Below are 26,840 nucleotides of genomic sequence, written 5' to 3'. Positions count from 1 at the left end.
ACAAAAATAACACAAATAAAAACTGTTCTCTGGCTCTTTACTGAGAATATAAATATATAGTCAACAAAAAGTTATTGGAGATCATAGATTTTATTTTCTCAGTGCATCCAGAGTAGCCTCGGTTGTGCAAGAGAGTACAGTCAGAAAGACAGCTAAAAGAAAAAAACAAACAGCAAAGGAGCAAGTAATTAAGTGTTTATATCAAAATGACAGTATTAGGAAAGTATTAGGAGCTGAGAGCTAGAAATAGTAGGTACTGATTTAGCATGTGATTATGATGCAACTGAAATCATAGAAAGAAGAAGTGGTTATTATAGGAGATTTTAATTTCATCAAATACATTGAGAAAAAACTTCAGGGATGGCAGCAGCTGAAACTGAAATGGTACACATGGCTAAACAACTGCTTTCACATGCCTCCTAGAGTCTGATCCCTAGCAAGAGGCAGCATCTGTGTCCATAGACTCTTTTATTATAATTAAAATACCATTTTGTTTATGAGCAGCCTTCAACAAGCCTACTGTACAGTTGGTCAATTTACAAGAGCACACATGAAATGCAAACAAAGGATGCAAAAGCAAAGCTAAATGGAAAAGCAAATTTACATAGTAAAACAGAGAGTAAAAATAAACTACAGTGATGTGAAAAAGTACAAACCCTTAGGATTTTAAGGTTAGACATACAGTATTTGTTCTTTGCCTAGTCCTTATCAAGTCCAATTAGTAGATAAAACTAACCTCATTTAACAACAAAAATTCTATTTTGTCATTTATTTAAAAATAAATATGTTGACATTTCCATCGGTCTCTTCTTCATAAACTGTATGCTTCATAAACTGCTTCCCCATTAAGATCTACTCTTAATAATAGTTCCCTATTATTTCTGTCTAGTCAGAAATAAGGGTGAGAAACTGAGGAGAGTCCGCTTATACGCTGTTGGAAACACAACCCCAGAACCAGGATATATTTGAATCTCAGAGATGAGCGCAGGAACACATTCATGAAAAGTCTAAATCAGTTAAAGGCACCAGGTAGCACAGGAGATTTAGGGTATAGATGAAAAAAAACATCAGGCACAGTGATCCCCAGGACTGGGGCTGAAAACAATTACTGTATATAAGACAAACCTTTCATACCCTTGTGAGCAGCAAGGGTGAGCAGCAATATTTCAGATCTTAATCCTAAATCCACAAGCAGCAAATGCAAACAAAGTTAAAATGAATACTAAATATGCTGAAGCATTTTAGTTTTAGTTAAGATCTGAGCCACCGAATTCACAACTTGTCACAATGTCTATATTTCTTAGAAGTGGAATTAAAAGAGAGAACAGGGGGTACTTTTATGCAAAAAGTTGAAGGAATATGGGACAAGCTACCCAGCGTAGATACAAGAGTTACAAAAAAGATAGACTCCTTAACAACATTGTGAAGATGTGCATCTAGAGCTCAAGTTGACCTGAATATTTTGACTGGTTTTAGAACCCTCTATAGTCAAATTAATGTTGACTCATTTGGAGAGTTGTTAAGGAGATAATAACTTCAGAAATTCAGTCCAGATGTAAAATTTTGTTGAATCCATTTCTTAATGTCTAAGCAGCGTTAAGGCAGAAGCTGCATTATTAAATTCAGGTTTTGTGTGAAAACTGTTGAAATAACTAAAAATAAACTAGCCAAATGGTAACATATACAGCAGATACTAAACTGGATAATACAAAGAGCCCCACAGATGTCAGCATTGCAACAGAGAAGAATGCATGATTTGAGCAAATTGTTTCATTTAGTTAGATAAGATTTAAACTATATCAAGGCAAAATAATACCAACAGTCTGATCATCTGGTCTGATCAGTAGTGTCAAAGGCAGCATTGTAGTCCAGCAGAACAAGAATCCACTAGATAAAACCTGTCAGTAGTCATGAGCAGATCATTAGTAACTCTGAAATTGTCAAAGTTTACTTGCAGAGTACAAGTGAACGTGCAACGGAATAGCAAAGGACCAGTAATTACAGAGCAGACTGGAGTTCAAGTTCTGCTTTTATAAACAGAGGGATATTAATTGGAAGTTAAAGGGCCAAGGAAACAATTGTAATCCCGAAATAAGGCAGTGGGAATAGAATCCAAAGTCCATGTGATTCAGGTACCTGCTGAGGAGACACTGCATGAAACTATGCAAGGTGATACACACTACAGTACATTTGAGAGAAAATAAATTATTCTCATAAGTGGCGTCACAGTCTGACTCTGGAAGTTATCAATCTTAAATCAGAAAACAATTGCATTAGACCACAGCCTCTTCAAGAGTGTTGTTCATTACTGGATTTGAAAGACAATGATCGATTCTTCTTCACTTCAATTAGCTTTCCCAAATAATAACCCTTGTGATAGTCAGTGCATTATGATAGGTTTTCAGATTCCTGATGGCCAGTAAATGAACTGCTAGACCTAATTCCCTCCATCTCCAAGGGTGAAACTGTAGACTAGAATGAAGTCCCAGGTACTAGTTGAATGAGTAACTGACAAAATGAATAAGGACATTAAATCTGAATCAGTAGACCAGATGCTGTGAAACTAAATATTACCTTTAGGTGCAGTAATAGTCTTTTTTTCTTGAAGACTACTGTTGTTTTTGACACAGTAATTAAGCTCAAATGCCCACACGGGTGTAGCCATGTGGAGCCTTTCACACACCTCTGACTTGGCCATCGCATCCAGCCACCACTCAGGGGCTCTAGAAAAATAAAACATTGTCTTATTTAATGTTACAGTTGCAGTTTTGTTAGAGTGTATCTCGCACGTTGTTGCATTGCTCGGTACATTAGACATACATTAGACATACTCCTGGTAAAGTTGTACTTCAACTGTAGTATCTGTTTTGGTTTGTAAATCAATCTATGTGTCATCAAGATAGAAGTAGAACCCAAGTCCCCTGTGGTGAATAATTTAACCTTGTTAAGGAATGCAGGAAAGCAATTCCAAATATTAAATTATGTATCATTCAAAAGTTTTTGATTAGGTTTTACTAATATATTATATAGGTATACTCCTATTGATAGAGGATGGGCTGATCTTGGTTTCAGAATATGTTGCTGTTCTGGAATCTATTCAGAAAAGAACAAACTGACACATTCCAGGGCTGAAGGGAATGCCCTACACTGACAAGCTGAAGGAACTGGACCTTTTTATACTTAAACAGGGAAGTGCGTTGCATTGTGCTAGTCAAATCAAGAACAAATCTCCAGTAGCATTACTTAAATGTAAAAGGTGTTATCTTCAAAAGACAACACTGTATTTGAGCTCTTTTTAGTACAGTATTACGGTCAGCACAGTGACAGCACAGAAACAGAGAACAAAAGGCATTGAATTAAACTGCAGCATGTACGTGCTGGGAGCAGTGCATGCTGGATAGAAACCAATTAAATGAGTCTTTTAATTGTTGTATTTTCTGCTAGCCTCCTACATTTGATGTACGTAATGTCATGTTGCAAAAACCTAATTTTTATTTTGCTCCAAATCTGTGTATTCACTTTACATGATAACTATTAGAATATGATGAAGGGAATTACGTCTGTCTTTGTTTTCAAAGAACCATGTGCACATTTTAACATCATCCTGGAGTAATGAGAGATACAGAACTTCATAAAAGTATTCAAAATCTTCAAAACTCCTGATGAATAATGAAGTGAAACATGAATGAGACCCAAATGGAAGTGCATTTAAAATGGAGAACAAAAGGCAATTCTTTTCCCAGAGGGTCTTGGGAGTTTGGAACAAAGCTGTCCACCCATATTTGGTCCTTACAAGAAATAGCTGGATAAGATTAATGGCTTAAATAACTACAACCAAAGGGGCCAGATGTCCCAAAATGTTTTCTTTAATCTTTCTTTTCTCTTCATTTTAGCACATCTTATGTTCTTATATAATTATCCCATCATTTCCTATTTATTTTACATACAGTACTGTATACACACTTACAGTAAGTGTACACCAGAAAGGCATGTTACATTAAAAACTTTGCAATTCCTTAATTATTCATAAGCCACAAGTTGTAAAGAAAACAAAGAAACACTGATAGCATCTTCAAAGGTATGACATTATAAATGTGCAAAATCACCAGATGCCAGAACCACATTATATTTTGCAACGAAAGAAAAAATCTCCAATAGCATTGCCAAAATATAAAAGGTCTTATCTTCAAAAGACAACTCTGTATTTTACTTTTTTTAGTATTACGACCCGGACTGTGACAGCACAGGAAGTTGACTTTCTAGACTATGCTGAATTAAACTACAACATACTGTATACTTACAGGGAGCAGTGCATGCTGAATAGAAACCAATCAACTGATTACTGTAATTTTGGTCATTTCTGCTATTGTCCTACATCTGATGTATATAAAGCCCCTTGAAATGTTGCAAAAAAATATTTTTTTCACAGTTTGCCCCAGATATCTCACTTTATATGACAACAATTAGAATGTGATGAAGGGAATTATTTCTGTCTCTGTTTTCACATTTTGACATCATCCCAGAGTATTGACTCCTGTTGTTCTGTACAATTCTTTACAAAGCTTTTAAGTTAGTTTTACACCTGTCCCTTTAGATATTGTTTTTATATATTTATTATTATAATAATTTTAAAACAAATTAAAAATAAATAAAGTAAAATAAGTAAAATAAATTACTATACCCTTAGCTATCATTATAGTCTATTTATCATTTTATTGTGTCCTAACATTATCTAGACTATGTACCAGCAGCCATATCACCCTGCAACTCACAACTGGCAACCCACTGAAACTCAGTAGGTGTGGACCTGGCCAGTATGGGAGACCTCCTGGGAAAAACTAAGGTTGCTGCTGGAAGAGGTGTTAGAAGAGCCAGTAGGAGGTGCTCACCCTGTGATCCATGTGGGTCCTAATACCCCATTATAGTGACAGGGACACTATACTGTAAAAAGGTGCCATTCTCTTGATGAGATGTAAAACTGAGGTCCTGAATCGTTAAAAATCCCAGAGCATTTGTTGAAAACAGGGTGTAACCCTGCTGTCCTAGCCAAGTTTCCCATGGCATCCTAATAATCCCCATCTATGAATTGGCTTAATTACTCTGTTGTCATACCCACTTAAAACTTGATGTGTGGTGAGCGTTCTGGTACACTATGGCTGCCATCGTATCATCCAGGTGGGGCTGCACGTAGGTGGTGGAGGGGAGTCCCCATTACCTGTAAAGCACTTTGAGTGGAGTGTTCAGAAAAGCTCTATATACTGTAAGTGTAAGCTTATTATTATTAAATGATGTGTCAACATAAACACCTGTCTTTTTCAGAAGTAGCCTCTTCAAGCTCAATATTTCCTATTTTATTTTTTTAGTAATTGCATGATTGCATGTAAAACTCTGCGCTTGACTGCATGAAACACCATTTGCCAAGTATTTCTCGAGCTGTGAATTTTATCTTAATCTTTCTTAACTTTATTTTCTGCTTCTACAGTTTGCTAATTCTCCTATTTATTATTTACAAACTTGATTAGTTTACTAACAGTCAGAATGCAGATCATTGATCTACAGTACATAAGGAAGATCATTGGTCCTAGTACAGATCCTTGTGGAACTCCACCAATTACCTCACCCCAGTTTTAGCATTCACCCATAATCTGTACATTATACAAGCTTTCTGAAAATCTAAGTACATTGTATTGTGTGCTGTTCATTACAGTTTACATTGCTTGTTCAAAGAACTCTAATATGTTGGTTAGAAAGACCTACCTTTAAAACAATGAATCCTCCTTCCACACAGGTTATTCTACTGTTACAAATATATGATCTTATTGTATTGGAACCAGTAGCTTTACTTACAGTAATCTTAAATACTGCATAACAATTATTTTTAAGAGAATAGTTTGGTTTGAAATCATCTGAGCCATATTAACTAACTACAATAGGGGGCAAACAATTGAAGGCAGCTATTGAGCTAAATTGGAAAGTGGGAGAGAAAAAAAAGTAGTTAAGCCAGTATTCATGAAAGCAGGCAAAAGAAATTCTGAAAAGCCTGTACACTCTGGATAAATGCTCCCAAGTACTCTGATAATCACACCACGTGCTTACAGTGGCAACAATAACCCAGGCGGCAGGAAATGAATGTGTCAAGACAGTTTCTCAGTATCTGAGAAGAACAGACAATGCTCTGCTGGATCACCAGTGGTTTATCTAAATATAGGAGAGCCTGGGTGACTCGGGCAGTTGCCTTGTAACAGTTTATTGGGCATTGGAAGTCTTGGGACTGTCGAAGACATGACAGAGAACTGGATTGTTAAAGTTATTTTCTTTCTGACTTTTTATGCTAGTCTGAGTCTGGCGATTAACGGTAAGATCATATTTCTTTCAATCTGGATTATTTCCCAGTTGTTTGAGAGAAGTGGAATTATTTCTGAAAATGCTGTCTGAATACCAGAGATTTTATTATGCTTATGTGTATTACAAAAGCATTGTTTTGAGTGTTTATGGAACATTGCTCAAAGAGTCTCGGGAGACACCTGAGTGTCTCAGATCAGATTCAAAATGTGACTGCCGAATCTTTGCACACTTCTTTACTACTTTCTAAATTATAAGGAGGAGCATGAGCTGGCTGGTAAATTTTATTTAACAAACAAAATGGCAATGATATATATTAACAATGTGATTGGACCTGTCCTGAATTTTCTAAATCATTACAATGTAATTTCTTGTGAAAATGAGGATCAATGTATTAATTTTAAAGCTTAAACACAATTTGGCACTATAAAAGCTCCACAGTAAAATTACAATGGCAATTATTACTTTTCTCAACAAAATTACAGTAAATACTTGCATCTTAATAAGAGAAACGTGAATTATCATATTATATCAGCACATATATTAACTCAGCAATGTCCAGAAAAATATTTATCATTGATATCAATTAAATATGTCTAGATATGTATATATATATGGCAAAACAGGATTGTGTTTCAATTTTAAAAAAGTAAATATTTGTTCTGTAAGTGGTGTTTAATCAAATGATGTATCTTTCATTGATTAATAAGTATTATTTTAAATCTTGGTTACTGTAAAACTTTGTGATTTTTTAAAAATTATTTTTCCAATAAGGCATTGACTCACCTTTTTTTTTCTAAAAAATACTAAAATGTATTGACTCTTATTTGATCCAGTTTCCGTGCAGACACTGGAATTAACACAGAACTATAATTTGTATGTCATACTATCAAGTAGTGTGATTTACAGTATAGATGATGAGAAATAAAATTGTGCTGCAAACACAATGGAGTCATGGAATATATTTATCATTGTGCAGGAGTAAAATGTTCACCAAGAAGTGGAAAACAGAGGCTTAGTGCAACCTTTTACTGACTATACAAACGTTTGCTACAATTTAATTGCACTTATTAATTCATCTATTTTCTAACCACTTCATCCAGTTCAGGATCATATGGGAGCAGGAGCCTATTCCAGCAAGCAATGGGCACAAAGCAGGGTACACCTGGGTGGGACGCCAGTCCATCACAGGGTACACACAGACACATACTGTACATGCACACCAGGAAACCTAAGCTCATATGGGGGGAACACACAAACTCCAGGAAACCCCTGCAAACACAGTGGAAACAAACTCACACAGATAGCACCCCACATCTGGAATTGAACCCTACTGTAATTGCATTTCTCATTTGGTAAAATATTTTGCACATTAGATGTCTGACTTATTGTTTTTTTTTGCAGTGTTAAGGAAACACATTTAATATAGTGGTCCCTCACTCCTCCTCAGTTTCAGGGAGTTTTCAACATTATATTGTGAAAGATTTTTTCTTTTCTTAGAATTTTAACAAAAACTAACTTTCAGTCAGACTATGAAATAATAAGTTACGTCAATGTTATATATTGTGAAGGCCTAACTGAAAATGTGATACAAAAACAATTTAAAGCATCTAATTTGTGGAAATTTGATTCTATTCATCGCTTTGGTTCTGAAGTGAAGACATTAGTAAAATGTGAGAAACTAATTTTCAAGAATATCCAACATTCATTGTGAGGGGCTTACACATTACTATTATGATTGTGTATTATGATTGTAGTACTACTGTAGTTCAAGTTTGTTTCTTTTTTAATTTTTAATCTTCTATTTTATTATTTTATTTTGGCTTTAGAAATCTGATATGGTCCTTGCATTGAGGACAAATAACCTTTTTTAAAAAATAGTGAAAAATATACAGTACCTAATTCCACACTTTTGAGAGATTTGGATCTAAGCACACTGAGCAATTTCATGCACTGGCTGAAGTGAATATTGATTTCTTACAGTACAAACAAAAAAGGGAAAGGGGAGTATAGTTTAATGAGAGGAAAAGATTTAAATATAACGTAAAAAGATAACATAATAAGGATATGATATTTAGCTTTTTGGTAGCCAATTTCTAATAAGTGTGTGTAACATGTGTAAACTATAATTGTCTGGAATTTCCAGGAAAGACTTGATTACCTTTTATGTGAAGGTGTTGATTTCTATGTACAGTAAGAATATGTAGCTGGGATGATGAGATACAGTAACAGATAAATTTCAACTAGGGCTCTCATGGACCTCCCAACTTAAAGGAGATCGTCAAAGGGGCCCAGCTCTGTAACATGTTGAATTGGGACCATTTGCCAGGTAGAGTCTCTGTGGGATGTACAGTAGCTAACCTGAAATATATTCACCTTGCAATATAACACATCATTGTTTTAAAGTCCCTGTCCCTGGATGAAGTTGAGTCCCCAGTCTCCAGCTCCTGGGGTTTCCAGTCACTTTAGGCATTTGGTATAACTGGCTGTAAAAGTAGACTTAAAATAATAATAAATCAGTAGTGATGTTGTGTTGAAAGCCTGAAAATGAACATGTTAGGTGTATCTATAATGGGGACCCCCGGTTGTCACTACTGGGGAGACGCGTGGAAAGAATAATGATATATCACATAATTAACTCTGAAGAGCAGCAGTAATGAAAAGTATCTGAGTAGATCTGCTGTGGAGGAGGAGAAACTTCTGATTTGTTACTAAGTAGTGTAAGTGACAGAAACGCACTAAAAAGATGCTGTGTTACTTTCTTTGCTAGAAAAAGAGCAATAAAAAACTAAGACTACAAGAACATTAACTATGAACGTTAACTATGTTAACTTCCATTCTTCTTAAACATTTCTGTTTTATATCTGCACCATCAAGCCCCATCTTACACAGGCAGCTTAGATGACCAAGTAAGATAAGTGTGAAGCGACTTTTCTTCATGCAAAACTGAAAGCTTTACCATCATGTCTCCTGGTCCAAAATGTCAGTTAGGTGTTTAAGGAAAAAAATAACCACAACCATGCCTTTACTTTCAGTCTAAAATATGCAAGATTACACTTCTCTGAAAGCTGTAGTCACTTCTTAGAAAGTAAAGAGCACTGTGTGAGTACATTAACACACCAGAAAATGTGGAATTTTCATAGCACTGTATCAGTAAAGCACTGATTCTTGGGCCCTAACTCCAAGCAATCTGTGTGTGTTTTTCAAGCATGGAGCAGAAAATGAAAGAATTTCTCAAAACATTTTTTCTTCCTACATAATGTACCACATTTTATCTAGCATTTCTTTAATTATGACTGACGTAAGCATTTTTCTTGGGTAAACTGTATGATGTGATATTGCTAATTTTGTTCTTTGACCATTTCTGAAGAATTTTTCTTCTGCCAATTTCTTTTTCTTACTAAAGATATTATAACACTGCTGATTAAAAAAATATATCAGAAAAAAACACACCTTTGTGGGTAATTTTATGTGGGTAATTGTCTTTGCTTCCGACTGCTAGGTTTAACTCAGATACGAGGATTTTTAATGAAGAGGAGTTTCACAGCAGTGTTTACTGAATGGGTGAGAGAGGAATTATAGATCTTAACCTTCAGAAAGCCTTGTTTGGTCGTCTCTAATAAAAGCTGCAAGTGTAGCAACCACCAGATGGATAGGATGGCCTGAATGTTGGCCTCTCTTTTGTGATCTTTCTTGTGTTTTTCTAACCAGCCACAAAGTGCCTAAACACCCCAGCAATCAGAATTTCCAGCCCTCTGTGAATTTGGCCCTTTCACAGGCACTTCTGGAGAGCTCAGCAGTGTTTAGGTCAGTGTGCTTGGTGAACGTAGACACTGTTTGAAGCTTGCTTGATGGAGGCACACAATTCGTGCTAGTTGCACTAGCATATGATTCCGCTATTAGATGGGAATTGGGAGTAAGAACCGGCAGTGAGAGTACCAACTGAGATGTTGCAGTTCATTGTCCTGGAGCATGATGGCTCCAGTCTGAACTATGACAGACGCTCCTCCTTTTCTAATGGGCACTGCAGCTTCATGTTTCATAAAGGCTTGACCACAGCAGCAATCTATATTTCTCCACAAGGGCACCAGTGTTCAATCCCAGGAATGATCCCTGAATCCCTGCTGTATTCTTGCCTACATGTGAGCAACACACACACAAGCATTTGCTGTGGGTCACTGTTCCACCAGACTCATGAAAGCAGCTGCCCATGATCTGTGCAACAGGGTTCAGTGCACTGAGCGAGGTGACGTTAACCCTTGAAACTTAAATGGCGTAGAACTCTGCTGCTGCTGAGAAGGCGGTCTTTACGCATAGTGAAGTTATATGCGTGAGCAGGATGTGGTGTTGCACATGCTTAGAGCCAAGGATTGACAGGGACAGAACGGAGCTGTAGTTTGTCACATCTGTATAGCAATACTTACTCCTGCTGCAGCCTGAGCATCATCAAAATGCTTGTGCTTGGTGAAGGCTGCTCATAATGTGGCTCAGTTTGACAATTCTTCCTGTGCATCTTCTTTACCTTACAGCAAGATGTGATATTGACACCAGCTACAGTACATGTAAGGGGGAGCAGAACTGTGGACACATTCGCTGTCTAAAACTGGAATTGCCCCATTTTCCATCCATCTTCATATGGCAGTCCAAGTCGTAATAATGAGTTACTCTTTAACCTAAATTTTCCCATTTGCAAAATTAAAAATTCACACCACTTACTGTACATCACTGTTAGCAAGTTTAATTGACTTCAATTTATTCAGTACGTGGATTACTTTAAAGCTGGAAGGCTAACTCTTAACAGAAGTTGAGTACTATTTAACACTACTGTAAATGTGTATGCAAGGAAAAAACACAATGCATTGCCATGCATTACATACAGGTAAATCCCTTAAATTTAAAAAATATAGTATGAATCGGGTGCAGCAAGCAATTTATCCATCCTTCTTCCAGATTATAAGGGTGCTTATTCCAGTTCAGGTGGCAGGGGAGTTAGAGTCTATCCTCTAAGCAGCCATATCACCCTGCAACTCACAATGGGCAACCCACTGAAGCTAAGCAGGTGTGAGCCTGGTCAGTACCTGGATGGGAGACTTCCTGGGAAAAACTAAGGTTGCTGCTGGAAGAGGTGTTAGTGGGGCCAGCAGGGGGCGCTCACCCTGCGGTCTGTGTGGGTCCTAATGCCCCAGTATAGTGACAGGGACACTATACTGTAAACAGGCGCCGTCCTTCGGATGAGACGTAAAACCAAGGTCCTGACTCTCTGTGGTCATTAAAAATCCCAGGGTGTTTCTCAAAAAGAGTAGGGGTGTAACCCCGGCATCCTGGGCAAATTTCCCATTGGTCCTTACCAATCATGGCCTCCTAATAATCCCCATCTATGAATTGGCTACATTACTCTGCTCTCCTCCCCACTGATAGCTGGTGTGTGGTGAGCGTTCTGGTGCACTATGGCTGCCGTCGCATCATCCAGGTGGATGCTGCACATTGGTGGTGGTGGAGGGGAGTCCCCATTACCTGTAAAGCGCTTTGAGTGGAGTGTCCAGAAAAGCTCTATATAAGTGTAAGCAGCTATTATTATTATTATTATTATTATTATCCTTGGCAGCAAGTAATGTGATTCACAGATCACCAGATGCCAGGGAGATGATAATATGTATTTTTTAGATAATAACCATTGTGGAATGGTTAAATAGATAACCATTCAAATCCCATCGAAATAATGACATTTAAATTAAAGAAAAATCCCCCATTTTATGATTCACATATATATATTATTTTGTGTTATTATACCATAAAATACTGTACCAGCACCAGCTCCTGTACTGCAGAAAGAAAGAAGAAAGGCAGAGAAGTGCCTCTGACCTGCCCACCTATCCGAACTGTATGTTTTAAGAGACACTGATTGCTGCACAGTGTCTTTCAAGAGAGTTTGTGCTTATTGTACCAATCTGCACTGACCTTAAGTCACTGTTTTGCTGAGATCCCCACAACTCTCGGTAGAGCTCAGCCAACTGTACTGTACTCCACCATTTGGAGAATCCAGGTCAAAGGCTAATTAGATGACCCACCTTCGAACCTATGATATCAGTTAAACTTAGGTTCAGCCAGTTGTGGTTACAAGTCTCTTTTCTGAATGACTCCCCCTTTACATGATTCTGAGTGATGTGTGCATTTAATTAAACAAATATATTAAGGGTGTACAATTTTAAACATCATTCTGAACGTAATGCATTTTACAGACACAACTCTAAAAGATTTAAAATAGACAGAATGACAATGTCTTACATGCAGTAGAACCCCCAAAATAAATCGTCCTGTTGTAAATCTCCTCTACCATCCTAAACCAATAGGGGATGGTTATAATCAGTATAATCAGACCAGCAACATTGTAGATAGCTTTAGCTTTGCCAGGGACGTACAAGACTTAGCCATGGAAACCTTTGAAGGTATCTGAGCTTCCAGTGTGAATGTCCCCGTCTGAAAAACATCTCCTAATCTTTGTACAACAAACCAAATCTAATTCTGCATTTATGTAGCAAATGCTGAATATATCATTCCTATTTTAATACTCTAAAACACTAAGGCCAAGATGCTTTTTCTGAGTTCTGCATTCTACAGAGCCAAACAATGACGTACAGTATCATAAAATTAATTGCACAATTTAGGCTCCTGGATACAAAATCAGGATTTTGTTTAAGTATTACTCATTGTAAAACCACTCTGTTCTTTTTGTGATTCTTCCTTTAAAGATGCTTTTCATTTAGACAGATTCCACTGACATACAGTACAGTAAATTCTGTACCATCAGCTTACAGATAACGTTTGGCGTTTTGGGTAAGCATGAAGAGAGCTGGTGGTTGCTTGTTAATAAGGAATGTGCTACAGTATGTTTAATACTGTATTGTAGTGAATGGATTTTGTAACATTAAACAAGTAGAGCTTGGATCATGAAAGACAAAAAGACTGTTTATTTCAGACCTTTGCTTCGCTACTAGAAAATGTCAGTTTACACTTCAAGCATATACTTTGTGAGATTTAGGATCTAATAAGTAACAAAAGGTAAAATACTCCATGAAGTAGTCTTATACCACTAACTGATGTGTTCATTTAACTCAAGGAATTTGTCACCATTACAAAGAAAAAAAAACAAATAACTGTTTCACTTTTTTAGCTAATTCAGTTCTCTGAAATCTGATAATTAGCTCTAACTGTGGTTTTTCACTTAGGTTTAGAAAGTGCCTGAACAACTTTAATGTTCTTAAGAGTTGAATTTCATACCTTGCTTGTGATGTGTCAGCATTCAGCAAGCTTAAGCAATTTGCTATTAGTGCAGAGTACAAGATCAAAAGAAAAGAATTAAACTGCTGTTTAATTTCAAAAGTCCTAGCTTCCTTTCACATGAGTCTTTTGTTAATAGGCAGATTGATTCCAATTTATTGAGAGAATATATATTGAAGTCCCACAAACTCAAACTGTAGTCTGGATCCTATTTAGTAATATTTTTCAATTTATCTATTTTATATAAATCTCAAGGTTTGGCATAATAAAAAGTATGACTTCAGATTTTACCTTAAACCCTCTGATGTAAAGAAATATTTTCTCCTTTTTACTTTATCTCTCCACTGAGATGACAAAATGAAAGTACAATTTTATTGTTGTACAGAACAGTGTTGTGAACAGTGGTGACCAGGTCTTAATTTGTTCTCCTTTATTATACTTTATTATACGGGATATCTTGCATATTTTCAGTGATCTGTCTTAGAGCAGAGTCTCCTAAGAATTAAGGATTCTTTATTAGCTGCAGTCACAAGCTAATAAAATCAGGAGCTTTTTCTCATTAAGAATCATAATTTGCATTTTTTGGCAGCACAAGCTCCAATACTGAAGAACGATAATGCGACAGTTGTCAAAAATTATGTGAAAGTATAAACTGAACAAGATAAACATATACACAGTTGAAAAATGAAAGGTCAGATGAGAAAGAGAAGGTAAATACACTTTGAAAATTAAAATATACAGCAGAAAGGCTAGTAATCATACCAATTCAACAAATTATCTTTTTTAAATGTATCTTCTGTACTCTTAATGTAGACCACATCCTTATGACGGGAACTAATGTTTCTCTCACAGTGTCCAGTATGATGTCAGCCCACTTTCCTCTGTCCACTCCGCTCCTCTCCACAAGCAAACACATTTCTTGTACTCCGGCTCCCTGATACACTGTATCAGACTAAGTGGACATTGAAGATGGAGGATTCAATTTTTTCAGCATCAGATAGAAAGAGCAAGGACTGTAACTAGAGAATTTTACACAGAAAAAATATCCATTTTGATGTTTTTAACAGGACAACACACAGACCAAAACAATACCAAGATCAGTTATAGAACTGAACCTCACCACCAACAACACTGAAATCACCAACATTTCTAATCTGTTGCTGGCTGTCATAACCACAGACCTACAGTATCACAGTTTAGCTTTTAAAAGATTCTGCTGTATCCTTATCTAGATATCAGGCAAGCATAATCTTGTTATTAATGCTATAGGCTTCTTTCAGAGCGCACCAGTCTATACCATGTAGATTTACAATTCATTCATCCATCCATTTTCTGAACGCTTCATCCAATACAAGGTTGGGGAGAGCCAGTAAGCAGCCTGGCAAGCAAACATGCTTAAGATAGGAAACACCCTGGACGGGGCACCAGTCCATTGCAGGACACACACAGACGGACACAAATACTTACACTCACACCAGGACTAATTCTGTAGTTAACATACTGGTATGTCTCTGGACTGTGGGAGGAAACCAGAGCACCCGGAAGAAACATGGGGAGGACAAACAAACTCCACACAGATAGTGGCAACACCGTGCCACTGTGCTGTCTGGATCTACCATTTGGTAGCTTCAATTAACAATTAGCTTTCTACCTCACCAATGACAGCAGGCTAGGTAAAACACATGCAAAGCTTTAAGAAAAGTGACCAAAGTTCTCATATGACATTTTTTTGAAAGAAGATGGGTATCCTCTTTATCCACTACCACAAGGTGGCTCTGTACATTGTTCCATACTTCTACAACCATTTGTGTAATGATGTGCCTCCTGTTCTGGGTTTTAAACACACTTCTTCATAGTGTCCACTGTTGACTTCTGCTTTGTGTTTCACTACGGACTCTGAAGAAGTCTATTGGATTGACTTTGTTAACGTGTTCAAAAACTTTGAAAAACACATTTACTAAACCTGATGTTATATCTGTAATTTTCGTAATAGATAGTTTTAAAAAACAAAACAAGAATTAATCTCACAAGAGACATCAGCAGTGCTCAGGAAGTTTATTTTTCTGTGGTTGAATCTATTATGAGGGAGTGTACAGTTAAATACAAGTTTGCTTGTTAATTTAATAGGATCACAGAGCAAAGAATCCCATAAGAATGAAAACAAACATATATTTATGAGGAGCTATTGAGTGATATCTTTATGGTCTTCAAAATCTTTTATGCTGTCAGCTTCAGGTGTGAACTAATGTGAGGCGAGAAAAATGGAGATAAAAGGATGGAAAGTGAAAGCTGAAAGCACATTCAGAAGAGATGACAGAAGTTTTACATACAAAGTCACTTATGTGTGGAACAGTTTACTACTATAATGCTACACCAGGATTCTCTCAAGAGCAAAACACACCTACTTGAAACTGTGGGATGCTTTACAGTAACTGCCTGATTTGCCGCCTCCATTTTTCACTAATAAAAATTTGTTTTTCACCATAGGAAATGGAATTATGTAGTGGTTGCTACTAAATAAAACACAGTTATAAACTGGTGTCCAACATCACAATCTCTTCAGTTTCATTTTGATTTACCAGTGTTTACGAATTCTTTTTTTTACATATTGTCTTAGGTGGCCGTTTTAATCCTGGAGAACAGTGGAATTTTATTTTCATTCTTGATGCATAGTTTCAAAATATTTTTAAGAAATGTCACCTAGAATTTAATTAAAAATGTCTATATAATGAGTTGTGGTTGCAAGGTGCTAAATTTGTCAAGTCGTATTTACTGTTAATCTGATTCAAACTTCCCACACACTTTCTGAAACCCAGGTTGAGTGTTTCGGAGCTCTAAAACCAGAACATAAAAGGGCAAAATACAAGCACTGGCAAGCAAATGAGACAAGTCTTCACATTTGGAAGGCTTGTGATTTTTTGAGTATAGAACTGCAAAGTTATTAAAACAACATTTAAAATGTCATAGAAGAGTGAAATGTTTACTGTACATTGATTTTAGTTTCTGTTTAATCTTATACTGCATTGTCTTGAAAAATTACACCTGACCTTAACACAAAATTGTTAAATTAATTTTATACTATACTTATATTACACTTGTGGGAGTCCAAAATTAGACACTCAGCCATGTTGTTGAAGCCTGGCTTCTTTAAAGAAAAATACTAAATGGGCTGATTTGCCCTCTCATTTGTAACCTTTCTAAAGCTCATACTATCTATAACATACTATAGAAAAAATGTTAACACTGAACTTGTCAGTCAAAAAAACAAATAAAATGTTATTTGTTTATTTTTTTTCTCCTGACTTTATTGTGATGTCCATATCAGCCTGTTTGCAATGGGCCAGTGACATGTCTCATCCTTCATTTACTTCTCTGATCTTTCGCCCAGTCTTAGCTCCACTCCAGTCTTAAGGACCAGACTGAGCACCATACAGTAGGTCATAGAATGTCAATGCACCAGTGGTTCTCAGTTCTTATCTTAGCGTAATCCTGTGCCTGCTGGTTTTTGCTACAACTGAGCCCTCAATCACCAGTGTTACCAGCAAGATATCTTTTTGCATTCAGTCCTGGATTCAATTCCTGTTGTGCTGTCTCCATGAAGTTTGCTTGTTCTCCATGTGTATATGTGGGTTTCCTCCAGGTGCTCCAGTTTCCTCTTATAGTCCTTAAACATACTTGAGTTTTGGATACATTGGCCAGGGTATGTGTGAGGAAGTATTTGTTTGTCCAGGAAGTATCCTGCCTTGCTCCTATTGCTTGCTAGGACCCCTGCAACACTGTGTGAAGCAGTTAGATAATGGATGGTTCACTTCAGAAGAATGAACTTCTTGCTTACAGTCTCTCCTCAACGAACTATTTAAGACATTTCTCTTATTTCTGACAAAACATTAGGTAATCAATTGATTCTGAACAGGCAGTTGGGAATGACAGTTCCCACAGTGAGTCTGTGTTTTTCTTGAAATCCAAATGGTAAAAATTCAGTTAGCACAACTTAGCATGCCCTTAAACCATCCATTTCTAATTACCTGGAACAATTTCATTTTGACCACTTAATCAGGTGATTTGCTTAACTAAGCAGGTTAGATATCTTTTTAAATGAAATTTCCCATACTTCCTATCCTTTTATGACCACAGGTAACTATTTCAGACTTCAATTAACCAATTAACTTACTATGTTTATCTTAACTTTGATCAATCTCACTTATGTATTATTATTCTATATAAATTACTGATTCAAGTATGATGAAAGACTTTGTATCTTGAAACCTCGGAACTAGACTGTGGAATACACTTCTAAAAAATATCTGTGTTTCCAGTTCTTCATGTACAGCGAAAGATAAACAAATCATATGATTTTGAGATGCACTAACGTTCATTGGAATAAAACAGAGACTAAGTCAAAATGTATTTTAATGAAGCTCTTGCTTTTGTTCAAAGGAAAGGTGGATCCTGCAGAATGTACTGTACAATGCTTCTTAACTAATTATCTGTACTAACAACTAAATGATACTCCTTTAATTTTTAATCTAATTCCTAACCTTTTTAAGTATATCTGATCAGTAACAATCGCATGTTTATGTGTATTTACTATCTTAATGTCACTATTTATTAACATGCATGAAATTTTCTGTTTTTAATGTTTTACTAACGTATTATCACGCCTAATTCTCATTCCTATTTTAGAAAGTGGTTCTAATTTCACTGGAACAACGCCACTGTCAACGCATATAACATCGACTAAACCTTTGGGAGTAATGGGTAATTCACTATCATGCTCATTTGTAAAAACTTTAAAAAATGTCAGTTTTAATGCTTCTCTGTTTGATGTGTTAGAAAGACATGAACAAAGCAAGAAACAGACTGTGTGGACTGGTACAGAAACCCTGTATTAAAATTATTTGGAAATACAGAAATAAGAACAGATATTTGAATGCCTTTACAAATTAATTAAATCAAATTAGGGAATAGAACTATTCTGGAGCAACCACGCTTGTTCTTCATGAGAGTTCAGTCCATAAGTATTTGGACTACTAAGTTAAATTTTTTATTTTTGCTTTACAATCAGGGAATTTGAAGATTTATATGAGTGATATAATAATATACTGTAGAATAAGATAATGTACTGTAGTTTATTTTGGGGTAATTTCCCTCATACATTTGATTATATTAAAAGAAATATACATTGGGTATGAAATATACTTTTGTTAAACCCAGTGATTTCCAGTAATCATAAATACTGAGATGTATTGACTTTTGATTCATTTCAGTGTAAAAGTTAGTATTTGATTCCATATGACTTTGAGGCAATAACAGCATAACTGTAAGTCTATGGCCAACTGAACACACCCAGCTCTTTGTGTAACAATTTCAGATGCTTTGCCAGGCTTCAGTGTCAATAAATAATATCACTTATCCAGCTGCAGAGGATTCTGTGGAAGGGTGTAATATTAACACATAAATATTCCAAGAATAGAGTGAAATAGGGTGAATCGGCAAGAAATAGAAATATAGCTATTTATGGAGTATATGATGTCACTTTATGTCATTTCATCATGGCTATAGTCAATATGATGTCAATTGATTGTGGTGATCTATCTTGTAAAAACACTGTAAGATTAATCAAAGAAGGGCGGGGTCACTGTATAGCACTGACAATATATTATTTTATAATACTAATATTTGACACAAAGTGTTGTAATTAATAGCATGATACAAAACAATATGTAAAATGCTTAAACAACAGTAAGAAAATGTTAAAAACATCAAGCCAACTTATCTCCATCAATGATATATCTAAAGTTTATATGTTTTTAAAGTTGATATGTTGTTCATTTTGTTTTATTTACACAGAACACAGAAGTGAGATTGTTGAACTGGACAGGAGTGTTGATCTGATGTGCACAAACCAGACCTGGAACAACACGATATTTGTTGTCTGGAAGAAAAAGAAAGGAGGGAAAGAGGAGTGTAATATAGCAAAGAGAACCATTGAGCCAGAAGTTAATTCCTGTAATGATGGAAAAAGGATACAAAACAGACAGAATGGAACATTTCTGCACATCCCTCATTTTCAGTACAAGGATGAAGGGATTTACTACTGTGAGGTAGTTTATCAGGGAGGCTTGCACACTTCACAGATCAACGTGTCTGCTAGAGGTAAGAAAAATCTATCTAATCGAAGGATTTTAATAAAGTGTCTCCACAAATTTTAGGTTTTACTGTGACATTATGATGGAATGGAATACTTAGAAATGATTTGAAAGATTTTGTTTTCTAAAAAATAAGACTGTCCCTCACAAATCAGATTCCAGTTGTTTATGAACATACTTATCATCATTACAACCATCTCCATCACATTTCAGTATGCAAAGATAAATTATTCTGGAACTAAAACTCATGCATCCCACTGCAGTGCTTTCTGCACCTGCTTTGGTAAAGCCTGAAATGTGACATTTAGCTGACATATTTAAATGCATTTCAAGGCGTAAGAAAGTTCTGTTCTTCTTGAAGGCAGTTCCACTGTGGTATGTACAGTAGTTATGTTGAACAGCCCTCAGAGTTCAACAGCTCAACAGGATTCTGGAAACTCCAGTGGTCAGTTAGAAAGACTGAACTTTTAAATTTTCATTTCACCTTACACAAGTGAATTGTAAGTATAATTTATTATGTTTTGAAAGCAGCTTTCTACAAGAATGAAATGGACTGTATAAGATATTGTGAGAAAGCAGTTAGTCCAGATAAAATGGAGATTCCTATATGGACTTTCTGTGTTGCTCATTTGATGAGTCTGCAATCTGGAGGTCAGAAGGCAGATACTCTGTGCATGCTACTAGCCTGAGGGAGAAGAGCTGAGAAGGTACTTAAAGAACTAAGAGTTTTTGAAAACATTCAGTCAGTAGCTTATAGAGGAACTTAGATTTTTGTTTGGTGTTTGTTTGGTTTGTGATGTCTTTTTTTGTTCCCTGCACTCTAAACAGAATAGCTCTGGTTTTAACCTTACAGCTATTATAGCTATATGTGTGTCTATTGTCCTTGACCATGTGATCTAAACCCTATTTTAAATATCTTGTTACAACAAGCCCAGTGGGCTGTCACAATATATTCATCTTTAGAACATATATTCAGAATATCCAGATGTGAACATTTTCTGGAGTAAGTTTTGAATTGACAGCTATCTTGCCTCTCTTCCTCAAGTTCCACCAAAGATAAATTTGGTGTATGACATCACCCAGAAGATGGCCACTTGTACAGCAGCGAACAGTAAACCAGCCGCCAACATTTCCTGGATTGGAGTGTCGAACTGGACCGAGAAAACCACCAAGAACCCAGATCACACATACACTGTGGAGAGCTTGGCAAGCATCCCTGACAACACATCCCTGCAGAATGTGTCCTGTGTAGTTGAGCACCCAGTTTGGAAGGAGGGTGTACATAAGACCGTCGGACTACCTCTTGAAAGTATGTCACATGCTACTAAAAACTTTACAGTGAAGAGTCTGTCATTAGTTTTCCAAGTTTAGATGTAAACAAGAAGTAGGTAAAAAGGAGAGAGATGACTTTTGATAGTAATAATAATTTAATTTGTAACTATTAACTGAGAGCACTGCAGTAAAGTCTCAAGTGTTTCCATTCACCAATTCTGTGCTCTCTATCAGTGTCACTTTTAAGATTCTGACTTTATTATTTTCAGACAAATCTGCTCACGAATAAACATTTTGCAGCTTCTTTAATTGATCTTTTTCTACAAAAAAACAACAATTTGTTTCTGTTTTAATTTACAGATATTCACTTAAAATATTGAATGGTTTATTTTCTTTTAGATTTCCCTTCTTTCCCTCTCACGTGGACGATCATTTCTGTAAGCTTATCCGGATTTGTAGTTCTCATTCTTGTAGCATCCTTCTTTATAAGAAAACATCTAAGCAAAATCAGGTGTGTAATATTGGTCTTTTGTTCTACATCTTTCTTCTGGTTTATTAAATAATACTAATATTGCTACTAAGTGTAATAAAGATACTGCGCACAGCAGAACAAGACCATACTGTTACAGGGTATTTCTGATAGTTTTGTAGTTCACTGTAGGCAGCAGGATCAATTCAAGAGTATTACTAGATATGGGTGTCTGTTCTGTTTCAAAACCCTTGTGTTTTGTGAAAGTGTTAGTCTAATAATCTGATTATGTTTCTAAGCACTAGGTAATGGTCAAATCTAATATTATCTAGAACTATTATATTTCTATTATCTAGAATTAAACACTATGTTTGCAGGTTGTTATGGAAAAAAGTAAAGCTGCTATTAGGTGACACTGACTCCATAACTTTAATTAATTATCTATGAAGGGGTCTAAAGAATGTAAGAATTCGACATTAAAAGGGTATTTCTATATGCAGTATAGGGAAAAAACAAAATTAAAGGAAGGGAACAACTGAGATGGGGAAGAACATTCCCTTTAACAAATCATAATCGTGGTTATCATTAGGTACAGTAGATGGTTAAGCTCTTGCAGATGGCTGTTTCTTGGCTGTTTTCCCCACTGTTTCTTCTGTTTTTTCACAAGTCACTTAAGGATCAGATGTGATCATCTGCACTTGTCAGTAAACCTTCCTTACCTCTTTCTGAAGTGTGTGATGCTGGATCTCAATTTGTTCAATGCTTTATAATAAAGAGTGGAAAAAATTACCCACAAAATGCACTGCCTGCTAGTTTCTACTCTACATTTGCTAGTACAGTAATTGTAATCAAATTAAATATTGTGTGTTCCTTAGAAATTGCTGCAAATCCAGCATTCCTGCACCACCTCCAGCCAACAGAAAACAGGTGAGTGAAATGTCAGATAATTCCACATGGATAGTTGCATTGTCTTATAATCTTGTCTCCTTCCTCTTTCAGGAGATGGGAACATTTGGAATGAGCAGGCTAATTTTTTTTTATATTGTGTTATTGCTCAGCAGAGATAAAGTAACAAGCAGATGTCTGCTAGTGACCTTACTCCTATATGAACAATTCTTCCAGTTTAAGAAGGAAAGCTGCAATGAGAGAATCAATTTCATGAAAGAATCTGCCGATTGGAAGAAACAGACTGTAGGACAAAGGCTGTGTCACTCAAGTCCTGCAGCTTTTGAAATGAAAAATAACTCAGAGGAATAAAGACTAAACTGGTTCAGTTCAGTAGATAATTAGATAATCGTAAGTAGCTCTGGTTGATTGAGGATCAGCAGACGCCACAGCTGCCTAGTACTGAAGATCAACAGCCTAGATGTTAAAGTCCATATGGCCATATGATCACGGTTTTCCTATATTGAGTTTTATCAGTCATCTTTCCATTTCAGTAAGAATAAAATCCAGCAGAGGCACATCTCCTTTTTGATAGAATGAATAAATGAAATGCAAGGAGAGGTTTCTAAACTCATATTCAAAAGATGAGTTCCCCATTATCAAGGACTGGTAGTGACAGTAGCTTGCAGAATGAAGATGAGTGTAGGCAGGTGATGTCATTTTGTAATTAACACTTTTTTAACAGACATCTCCTTATTACAAGTGATATCTCACAGTCTAAATTTTGTATAATGTGTAGAATATTAAAAAATCCCCTAAATTTGTCATCTACCCTACATACCAACTGCCACTGAGAAAAAAAATCAATTATTGCACTAAGTGTGTATCTTCGATTCAGCTCAAGCTTATCAGAAAGGTGAGATATTTGCAAGTTAACGGTCTCTAAAAAACAACTTGAGCAAATCTTGTCCAGTTCAAGTGCCAACATAAATTATTTCTGATATTTTTGCAAGCGTGCATTTCCTCAGTTACAAATGCTTTAAGCAAAACATTGTGTCTTAGTCTGTGGTTTCAAAGAAGTCTCATTTCTTTAAAACATTGCATAAGAGGGTATAGTAATAGTGGGTCTGTCTGAGGATGACTCACTTTTTGATAAAAATTAATACAAAAGATACTGTTTAGGTTTTTCATGGGATGATAACTTAGCCTAATGATTTTCTACCTCTCTTTTTCAATTTTATTTTTACCTATACCTATACCTTTATTTTTCTGTGACTGTTTTTAAAACACCAGCTTCAGTCCTGAAAGACCTTTGTATTTAGTACATTAAATATAAAGAACATTACAGTTCAGGTGAAAAACACCTAGAAAACAAATAATCTCTTATCACTGTGGTGGTTACCAGACATTAAATTAAACTTGCGTTGAATGATAAAAAGACATTCACAGATATGTAAATTGGTGTTTTATTACTTCGCAAAAGGACAATTAAGCTTTACAAAAAATAATTTATGAAATCATAATATCTCATTTTTGATGTTAGGAATTTAAAAAAATGTGTGTTTGGAGCGAGAAAATGGTTTCTGGATAGTAAGCAGAGACAGCTATTGTTCCATTTCAGTGCTGATTCTCAAAAAGACCACAGGGTTCAATTGGTCAATGTCTGTGAGGATTTTGAATACTTGTATTAGGTTCCTCTTAGCCTTCTGTGTTCAAGACTTTAAAAAAATACAATTAATTCAGCTCCACAAAGTAAGACATTTCATTATCGCAGAGAATGTGTCATGTTACTGAACTCTGGACTGATTCCAGGCATTAAGTCTTTTCTATAACGTGGGGACCAAAACATCTAAAGTAAGTGTTGCATCAGACTGTCAGATTTGTTTATTTAGAATGGTTCAGCCGCTAATAACAGATGGAACAACTCCTCAAGTCAATGACAATATACAGGTCCATTCCAGATAGATTTCCTGTGAAGGATGTTATGATGATATAAAAAGCGAAATGTGCATAAATTCTTTCGGATTTAGGACCGAAATGTTTTTCTAGGGTGTGTCTTCCTGTGAATGACAGAAAATTTGCCACCAAATGAATCTGAAAAATAAGTGTTATTCTGTAAATGGCTTCATCTTGCAGCTGCTATGGTATTCTCAAAAATGCTTCTTTGTTACAACATAACCAGAAACCTAGCTTGGGTGCGTGTTCAAGCTGTGTCTGTTAAAACAAACTGTACATGTGAAAAAAACCTAAACATTTTATTATCTGTTTTCATCTTTTGTCCGTCCAGGATGTGGAAGAACTCGAGCCTTATGCAAGCTATGTTGAACGGGTGAACTCTATCTACAACTCATCAGCAGAGCTGTGCAATGCATAGACTTGTAACTGATGCAACCCAGCAGCCATCTTCATACAAAACCTCGGGCTGAGAGCTGTTCCTCAGAATGGAATCAGAGAAAGAAACATAAAATAGAATTTGTAGGAGACGCTTGGTGACAGTAAGCTGCTGTTCTCAATGGAGGAAACCTCAGACTTTTTTTTTCTTTACACTATAGCCATGAAACTAAAATGTCCATTTTGAATTCTCAGCTTTGGCTGTAACAGTGAAGTTGAAAATTGTGCACAGGCCATTATGCATATGTTTTTACTGCAACAGCATTCACACCTGTTAACTCAATTCAGACTTGAATGGGAATAGTTAGACCCCAAAATGGGAGAACACTTTACTCTGTATTCACTTTCAATGAATAAGGTATTAAAAATTGATGTTTTTATTTATTCATTACCTATATCATAAGGATACACAATATTACCCTGTTTCAGACATACCTCCTGATTCTGTAATACACTCCTACTGTATGTGTGCCAGCTGAAATTGAGCAAACTGTCAATATCTGACTTTAGGTCCTTCGTAATGTATGGGCAATCCATTCCCTTTCTTTAGGTATCCCCACAGGAACATATTAAATTGGCTCACGGGACTTTAGTGGCAGAACAAAACTGGGCAGAAAGAGTTCAAGTAGGAAGCTACAGTACGTCAGCATGCACAGGAAAAAGTCAAGGTTTATTCCATGCTGAAAAGAGAAGAAAAGAAACAATGTTGACACCCACGGAGGCTGCACAGTCAAAATGTTGTGTTTTTTTTTCTTCTGGACAGGAAGATATTAGGATGTCACAAATTTCAAAAGTCACAATAAAAACTTTACTGAATGCTACAGAATTGCATGTCTGGAAACACATTGTCCACAATGAACACTTGTTTTTTCACCTTGTATGACAACATCACGAATATGTACTGCTTTGGGATCTCTTGAAACCAATTAGGTCTTTAAAGAACAAACTTCTGAATCCTTATAACTGTCAAAAGAACACAAATTAAATAACAATAGATTTAAATAGTCTGCAGAACACACGTGCCTAGATGTAACATTTCACTCCTCAGTTTTCTCTACACAGTGATGTATAGTGACAAAACAAGGTCTTGTAAATAATTTTTCATTATATGATCTTTCACCCCCCTTGGGGAGCTCTTTATTTTACGTTTAGGAAATAGTACATAGCTGAGACAGAACTGCTCTGTGAGATTCACATTGTTATAGCATCCAGGTGAAACAGGTGACAGCTCTTGGTCCCACATCCTTAGTGGTTTGATTGGCTGGATCGACTGACATTACAGCAGGTTGCTTGGAAATCCAAATACATGTAACAGCAAAAACCTTCTCTTTGATTTTGGTTATCCTCAAATGGTAGCAATTCTTCTAGAGCAGGTTGAACTGTACAAAATGAAAACAGAAAATGTTTGTGTGGGACACAAGCCTTAAAAATGTTTTTGCAGGGTGTTTTAGGGCAACAGTCTACTCTGGTTCTGTTTTGTAACTAAAGTCCAGAATGCAGGATCTGTGTCTTGCATTTCCTGTAACACATGATTATTTAAACCTTGTGTATAAAACAGGCTCATCCTTTTCTGTTTATTGATGTGTGTTATTGATGCAAGTCCCATATGTTATTCATATTGAGAAGAGTTCCATTTAGAAGTGTGAATGGCAGTGGACAGAGTGTGCCCTGTTAACTCTATTGTACTGTTTCTTTTCTTCTTGTGTTATTCCTTTTAAATGGACAGTCTTGGGGAAGTGTGCAATCTGAATGCTTTTCTCTAAATAGGGACATTTCTGCATTTAAAAGTGAACTTTGAAAATAATGTTGGTTATCATTTTTCCAATTTCATGTTACCTATCATGGGAAAAGATGTAAATGGTGTTAATATAAATTATCAACATACTATTTGTGTCTGTACTTTAACATTAAAAGTTAAATGATGAATTCAGCCTTGAGTAGAACCTATTTTAATTACTGCTATTCAATGGAAGTTATTAACTGCTGTTTGGGAGGGATAACAATGACAAGGTCATCTCACACAGCTGTTCCTAATCACCATCGTTACAGAAATT

General features: G+C 36.0%; 1 protein-coding gene across 2 annotated transcripts; it reads left to right on the top strand.

The window, feature by feature from the left end:
* The first annotated feature begins 6,125 nt into the window (after nucleotides 1-6,125).
* LOC148676321 (cell surface glycoprotein CD200 receptor 1-A-like) lies at nucleotides 6,126-26,716 on the top strand. Of its 2 annotated transcripts, XM_088606293.1 has the most exons (7): nucleotides 6,127-6,355; nucleotides 18,304-18,378; nucleotides 19,471-19,776; nucleotides 20,815-21,078; nucleotides 21,441-21,552; nucleotides 22,386-22,437; nucleotides 24,683-26,716. In XM_088606293.1, the coding sequence occupies exons 1-7, from the start codon at nucleotides 6,283-6,285 to the stop codon at nucleotides 24,767-24,769; spliced, it is 969 nt and encodes a 322-aa protein (XP_088462419.1). In that variant the 5' UTR covers nucleotides 6,127-6,282; the 3' UTR covers nucleotides 24,770-26,716. The 2 variants fall into 2 exon arrangements, with proteins under 2 accessions (XP_088462426.1, XP_088462419.1); XM_088606300.1 differs by lacking the exon at nucleotides 18,304-18,378 and having other exon boundaries at nucleotides 6,126-6,355.
* The last annotated feature ends 124 nt before the right edge of the window (nucleotides 26,717-26,840 follow it).

Source organism: Lepisosteus platostomus, chromosome 2 (genome assembly GCF_059453375.1).
Source record: "Lepisosteus platostomus isolate fLepPlt1 chromosome 2, fLepPlt1.hap1, whole genome shotgun sequence".
Lineage (NCBI taxonomy): Eukaryota > Metazoa > Chordata > Actinopteri > Semionotiformes > Lepisosteidae > Lepisosteus > Lepisosteus platostomus.
Note: the sequence above shows the minus strand (reverse complement) of the source record. Positions and strands in the feature narration are given on the sequence as shown.